Source organism: Hylobates moloch, unplaced genomic scaffold (genome assembly GCF_009828535.3).
Source record: "Hylobates moloch isolate HMO894 unplaced genomic scaffold, HMol_V3 SCAFFOLD_1, whole genome shotgun sequence".
Classification (NCBI taxonomy): domain Eukaryota; kingdom Metazoa; phylum Chordata; class Mammalia; order Primates; family Hylobatidae; genus Hylobates; species Hylobates moloch.
Window position 1 is genome coordinate 188,771,669 of NW_026652276.1, and position 7,808 is coordinate 188,779,476.

A 7,808-nucleotide genomic window follows, 5' to 3' on the forward strand; every position below is an offset into this window, starting at 1 on the left:
TCCAAGAAATGGAACCTCTCTGGGTCTCATCCGAGAAATGGAAATACTAATAATACTCCATATGGTTGTTGCAAGGATGAAATGAGATGTCTGTAGGAAGTGCCGAGGAATGCCTAGCACAACCAAGAGCTTGTCGAACTTGTCACGCTTTACTGTCGGTAGTGTGCATTAAGCAAACGATAGTTTTGTTTGTTTATTTCACCTTCTAAGCATAAGAATACATTGTGTTCGACATTTTGACACCAGCCCCTAAAGCGTTCCCACCACCACCCGCGCTGCGACAAGGCACTACGCTCCTTACGACAGCGTACGACGCCGAGCCTGACAGGGACGCCGAGCCTTGACAGGAACGCCTAGTGCGGTAGAACCGCGCGGGCCAATCGCGCTGCTCCCGGGCGATGACGTAGCTGCGCCTGTGCATGCGCAGGGCGGGGAGACCTTGGCGAAGCGGCGGAGGCGCCCAGAGGAGGTGAAAGCATCGGCGGAGAGGAAAATACAGCGGAAAAATGCAGAGCTGGAGTCGTGTGTACTGCTCCTTGGCCAAGGTGAGGGCCGAGTAGGTGGGGTCGTGCTGAGCCAGAGGCACGGGAGGTCCCGCTCAGTGGGTCCGGTACGCGGCCTAACCTTGTTGTGCTGGCGGAGGCCGGGCGCCTGGGCCGCGCCACCCCTGGCCCCGCCTCTGCACCCGCTCAGCCCGGCCCTAGGCTCCGAGGTAGCAGCTCGTCCTGCTGCTGCAGCAGGCGAGGGACGGGCCTGGGCCCAGGCTGTGGCAAGTCCTTTCGGGTTGTGTGACGGCCGGCGGTCACACATGCCACACCCCCAAGCCTGGGCCGAGGGCCATCCCGGTCACACATAGGCCTCTACCTTGGAGGAAGTATAAGCCACCCATGGTCCCATGTAGTCTGGCTCGTTATACCATCTGCCTTTTTCTCATCCTAATTTTGACCATTGAGTGGCCTAATTTTATGCAGTGGGCAGGTAACCCTGGGGTCACTTCTTGAATGGTTTAGACCCAGTCAGCTCCAACAGATAGCCCTCGGAATTCCCCCTAAGGTCTTGTCAGTGTCGGCAGCTTTCAAATGTTCGTTGCCATCTCTTACGTCTTCCTGGAGGCTTAAATCTTTAATTGCAGCAGGTTATCAGAACAACTCTCCTTTTTAATTTGCCTACCAGATGCAGCCAAATTGTGTGTATGTGGCACCGTGGCTGGGTACTGTATTGGTGGAGACCTTAAAAATAATATAGCGATCAAACCCTTTTGTTTCAGAGATGAGGAACCTGAGTTCCTAAAAGTTAATGTAACATTCTACAAGTCATGCTTTTAGGGAGCGGCGGAGGTGGGACTGAAACTCAAGATTGTCAATCTGCTGCTCTTTGGGTTTGCTGTCTTGACCTCAAGTGTTAAGAGTGGCCTTGGAATAGGAAACATCAGTGTAGGTTTTGTCACTGCCGCCCATTTGCCTACTGTGAGCAGGGGTTATTTGCTTGCTTGCTTTCTGCCTCATTGCCTTTAGGAAATGGAGCCATCCACATATAGAGATTAGGGAGATTATGATGCAATTTGTCAAACCGTAGTAGCTCCAGAACGTAAGTACATTACTTGGTGCATTTTCCTAAGTTACCTTGTCTAATTTGCTATCCTAGTTGATGACTCAGGAACATCTTCATAGATTGTTCTAAGTAGGTACGGACTATATATACGTGCTAGCTTAGAGTTAGGAAACAAAAATTACAGATAAAAGGATTATCATGTATAGATTATTGAAGTATTTAAGTTAGAACTTTCAGAGCCTTATTTGTTTATTTATTTATTTTGAGACGGAGTCTCACTCTGACGTTCAGGCTACAGTGCAATGGTGAGATCTCTGCTCACTGCAACTTCCGCCTCCCGGGTTCAAGCGATTCTCCTGCCTTGGCCTCCCGAGTAGCTGGGATTACAGGCACCTGCCACTACACCCGGCTAATTTTCTTGTATTTTTAGTGGAGACGGGGCTTCATCATGTTGGCCAAGCTGGTCTCGAACTCCTGACCTCAGGTGATCCGCCCACCTCAGCCTCCCAAAGTGTTGGGATTACAGGCGTGAGCCACCACGGCCGGCTCAGAGCTTTATGACATTAAAATGATCCCTGGCACTAATAATTAGCCATGTTTTCTGAAAATTGAATAAAAATACCATTGAATACGTTTTTAAAATTAAGTTAAATATGAGATGGTTTGTTGACTATTCATAAAAAAAGATGGGTGTGGCAAGCTGAGGCTGAAAAGTTTAAATGATTAGTTATTGTCAAAGAGGGGATATTGATCTGTAACTTCTGTGTGGCAATGGAAGAAGATACACTAATAATCCTTGCTTGATACATTTGCCCAAAATTGTTCTGTTTTCATCAACCTTCAGTAGTTCTATGTTTTGAATTCATATTTTACATAATAGGAACATTTTCTGTTTTAGAGAGGCCATTTCAATCGAGTATCTCATGGCCTACAGGGACTTTCTGCAGTGCCTCTGAGAACTTACGCAGATCAGCCGAGTAAGTACTTAAGTAAAACATCTTTTTCATCACATTAGCTGACAGTTCCTTTCCATTTCAATGTAAAAGCTAGTGAATATTGGAATAACCTTTGTTAAGTGTCTTATAGTTCATTTGTTCATGTATTTATTCGTTTGAATGTATATTGAGCTAGTGTGTTCCAGGCGGTGAACAAGGTAAAAAAACTCTGCTCTTATGAAACTTGTAATTTGGTGATAAAAGACAAACAATGTATAAGTAACGGACAAACATTTTGGGAAGTAACTGAAAATTAAAGCAGGTAATAAAGAGAGATAATTTTAGATACAGTGTCAGGAAAGGCATTTCTGAGGAGATGATGTCTGGGCAGGGTCCTGAGTGAAGTGGGGGAGTGAGGTTACTTCAGGCAGAGGGAAACAACACTGAGAAAGGTCTGAGGTGGGACTTAGCTTGTGAAGTTTAAGGAATAATAAGGCTGGTATGGCTGGAGCAGAAACCCATAGAATGTAAAATCAGAGAGGTAGGCAGGAGACAGATCATGGAGTGCCTTGTAAGGCAGGTCTAGTAATTTGGATTATACTCCGAGTATGATGGGAAACAAAGGTTTTGAGCAGGGCAGCAGTTTCATATGTTTACATTTAAAATGTTAATTGAGTAAGGTTGTACTGGTTATTTTAACACTGTTTAGAATGATGAGATGACTTTATTGACATCCTGAATGAGAGTCTTCATGGGTTTATCAAAAGCATATTTTAAAGATTAGCAGGATCTAAAAGGAAGATTATGGGTCATGGAATTTTCTCCTGTATACTTTTTTTATATTTTTGAAGTTCCTATAAAGGATATGCATTTTATTTTTTTAAGTATTTAAAACAGAAAGTTAATAAGATTATACTGAAGTATTTTGACCTGTCAGTACCAAGGGTATTGATTATTCGAAATGTACTGTTTTAACATTTACTGAATTCACCCATATGGATTATAAGTAAAATTAGATGTCTTAAAGCTTCAATTACAGAAATCATTATCTGGGCGAACTGTGACTATCAGCCTCCCTGCATTCTGTGAAGTAATTTAATCCTGTATCCTCAACTGTTATCCAACTGTTATCATTTTGGATATTTTATTTCTAGAGGAAGGGTAGGGGGAGGATTCTAGTCACCCATGACCAACAGTGAGTGAGTGATTTATCCTAGCTTTGAACAGGTCAAGAAATCCTTTTAAAAAAATGCTAATATGATGATGAAGGGAAAAGTTGGACCTCTTACACACTTTGTCTCTTGTTAAATGGGAATCTCATTCTTCTCAACTCACATAACAGGAGAAATGTTAGATTTTCATTTCTAAAGGATATTTTTCATGGCTAACTCTATACCTTTGGAATCACTCAACAAAGATTATTCAGTGCCTTCTATTTGCCAGGCAGACCCTGAGCCAGAACTTAGATTTTAGTGGAATGAGGCTGAGCGTTCCATAATCAGTTTGGTGATCCCTTGACATTGAGTAAATCATAAATCACTTAGTACCTATTTGTGTAAAGTGTGTAAAAGCTTTGAGTGGATGCAGTAACAAGCATTTTACACACATACTTGTATTTATCTGAGGTACATGCTTACTGTCTTTTCCTCAGGAATGCAAACTTCATCAGGGCAGGGACTGTGTGTGACTGTGACTGTTTTGTTTAGTACCTAAAGTGATACAGTAGGTAATCAGTACATATTTATTGAATGAACCCTGGGGCCGGGTCTGTTTTAATTACTGCTATATGGCAAAGCATCCGGTATGGTGTCTTGTACAAAGTAAGTATCCAGCTACAACAACAATAATATTAACTGATGCACTGAGGGCTTAACTCTGTCTCAGGCACAGATTTAATCCTCCTGGTCTTTCTACTACCTGTGTGCTGCTGTTCTCCCCATTTTATAGATGGAAGAGTTAGGTTTTTTAACTAGGAAATGACAGAGCTGGGAGAATCCTTTTGACTTCAGAGCCTACACTGTTAATGTTTTATTCAGTTTTCTTCCTGACATGAGTATTGATTGACTCTCCTGAGGAGTTCAAATCTTATTATGATACAGTCTTGGTTACAACATCTGAGAGATGTCTGAATAGCCTTATGAACCATGTTCATTAGAATTTGCAAAGTTGTGTGTGTTACTGTTGATGTGACCTTTTATTTCACGACAGCACTTAATCAAACTTGTAGCACTTAAACTTGTTGCACTTATGTCACTCACGTTCACTACATTCATTCATTCTTTTATTATTTTGACAAATACTAATATCTACTATGTGTTGGTCACTGGGCTAACTACTGGAATACCGCAGTGAGCAAGACGGACAAGACCCAGCTTTTATAGAGCTTACAATTCAGTTGGGGGAGACAAACATCCAACACATAATGGTGACAGGGGTCCACAGACTAAGCATAGGGAGTAATGACATCTATATATGGATTGGGAATGGTCGCATAATTCTTTCCTAAGGAATTATGTTGATAGCTGAAAAGGTTGAGAGTAACTCTGGTTACAGGTTGGACCTTTTACTGTAATTCTTTTTTTTTTTATTTAGACTGTAAGAAGTTGGGCTATGTCATTTATATACACACACACACAGACACAGCATGTGCAGGCACACCCCCCTGAGAGCCTAAAGTAGTGTTTGTAATGTGAAATGCGTGCTGTTAGTGTTTATTTCTAGGTAGATGGAACAGATCGTACATAGGTAGACCAGCATAATTCTATGCGTGTAGGCTAAGAGTAGTAATTTACTTTTACTGAAGCTTAAACTGCATGGTATTGGTGAGTAAACAGAACATGGTAGGAGATGAGGCTGGAGAAATAGTTACTGAAGGAATTTGGATGCTGTACTTAGGAACATGGGCTTTATCTATCAAGAGATTGGGGAACCAACAGAGCATAACAACAAAGAGAATAAATCTGAGTTGGGTTTTAGCTTTGTGGTAGCACTGGGTAGGCTAAAATGGAGGATGTGAATGAGGCTAGAGGCTGCCGGACTTAAGTTTGGAGGTGGATCTGAGAAGGGGAGTGACACTGAGTGACTAGTATGCACCTGGCACCTTCTTAGGATCATAACATGTGTAGTCTCTGATCCTTACAACCCGAGGCTGCAGGTGTCATCCTTACTATTATCCCCATGTTATATCAAAGCCCCGAGAGATTAATTTGCCCAAGAACTTAGCGGGGTTACAGTTTGGAACCCAGGTCTGTTTTACTTCAGATCCTTTCTTATTTTACTATATTTCTTCTTTAGGGACCAGGAGGTTATGACTAGAGAGTGGAGTATTGATTTCAGAGGCTGTACAGTTTTGGGTGATAACAAGTATAGGGTGTTAACTATGGGAGGAGGTTACTGAAAAAGACTGGAGATTAAGGCCATTGACAATGTAAAAATAACTTCCCTTACCCCTCAACAAAATGTCAACAAATAAACCTTACCAAGTAGCTTTTATATTCAGTAAATTTGGTAATTAATGATTATTGCCTTATGACATCTCTTTCCCTGTTCGTTTTTTCTTTTTAAAAATCTGGTTTTGTTTTGTTTTGAGACGAAGTCTCGCTCTTGTTGCCTAGGCTGGAGTGCAATGGTGCAATCTTGGCTCACTGCAACTCTGCTTCCTGGGTTCAAGTGATTCTCCTGCCTCAGCCTCCCGAGTAGCTGGGATTACAGGCGCCTGCCACCACGCCCGGCTAATTTTTGTATTTTTAGTAGAGATGGGGTTTCACCATATTGGCCAGGCTGGTCTCGAACTCCCGACCTCAGGTGATCTGCCCACCTCGGCCTCCCAAAGTGCTGGAATTACAGGCATGAGCCACCACACCGGGCCAAAAATCTGGTTTTATCTTCATTTTGACATGTGCCTCTTTTTCCTCACTGTATTATAAGGTTATTGAAGGTACTGATGAGTCGTAAATGTTTGATTTCATTCTGATAGTCATTTTAGTTGAAGTTCTTGATTGTCCTGGAGATTATGGGATCATCTGAGTGTTTTGGAAGGCAGTAGAACATAATGGTATATAGGAGCACACATTTCAGAATCTAGAGGACCTTGTTTGAATCCTGGCTAGGTTACTTACTGATTGTGTAGCCTTATGCAAATTAGTTAGTTGTTTTCAACCTTTTCTTCCTCTGTTAATGGTAGTAATAACTATGTCATAGAAATGTAATGAGGCTTACATAAGACAGTACATGTGACTGGCTCACTAACTGGCACATTTTAAGCTACCCAGGTGGTAGGTATTATTGTAGACTGACTTTTTTTTTTTTTTTGAAACTGGATCTCACTCTGTCATGCAAGCTGGGGTGCAATGGTGTGATCTTGGTTCACGGCAACTTGCGCCTCCCAGGTTCAGGAGATTCTCATGCCTCAGCCTCATGAGTAGCTGGGACTACAGGCATGCACCACTATGCCCAGCTAATTTTTGTATTTTTAGTAGAGATAGGGTTTCACCATGTTGGCCTAGCTGGTCTTGAACTCCTGACCGCAAGTGATCTTCCTGCATTGGCCTCCCAAAGTGCTGGGATTACACAGACTGACTTCTTGTAGTAATTATATTGATGATTACAATTGATTTGTAACACAACACCTTTATTTCAGTGGTAGCCTGGGATAACGAGGTGCCTTATTTTCCTTATAATGATCTAATATGTAACACTTGTAGGAATTCATGGAGTACTTTTCTTGCCTTTTTTCTTTGAGTTAATTTTAATAACATTAATTGCCTTGTTTAAGTCAGTCACTTCTTACTGTACTCCAGTATTTTTAAAGTATCAACCTGATACTTTAAACCTGATAGGAGCACACATTTCAGAATCTAAAGGACCTTGTTTGAATCACTTCACTGAAACAGAGATTGCTATTTAGCTGTCATTTGCCATTTTTCCATCAGGTTTGCCTTAAATAAATGTATTTCATTTAACTACTTTTCTGTATCCTTTTTTTTTTTTTTTTTTGAGACAGAGTTTCGCTCTTGTTGCCCAGGCTAGGGTAGTGCAGTGACACAATTTCAGTTCACTGCAACCTCCACCTCCCAGATTCAAGTGATTCTCCTGCCTCAGCCTCCCGAGTAGCTGGGGTTACAGGAGCTTGCCACCACGCCTGGCTAATTTTTTGTATTGTAAGTAGAGACGGGGTTTCACCGTGTTAGTCAGGCTGGTCTTGAACTCCTGACCTCAGGTGATCCACCTGCCTTGGCCTCCCAAAGTGCTGGGATTACAGGCGGGAGCCACCATGCCTGGCCTGTATCCTGATTTTTTAACTTTTTTTTTTTTTTTTTTTTT

General features: G+C 42.0%; 1 protein-coding gene across 1 annotated transcript in view; it reads left to right on the top strand.

The window, feature by feature from the left end:
- Positions 1-426: 426 nt before the first annotated feature.
- DLD (dihydrolipoamide dehydrogenase) overlaps positions 427-7,808 on the top strand; it is a 30,610-nt gene continuing 23,228 nt past the window's right edge. Inside the window, exons 1-2 of the mRNA XM_032761386.2 lie at positions 427-545; positions 2,450-2,528. Coding sequence (XP_032617277.1) covers positions 507-545; positions 2,450-2,528 — 118 coding nt within the window. The 5' untranslated portion in view covers positions 427-506. The remainder of the gene's footprint in view (positions 546-2,449; positions 2,529-7,808) is intronic.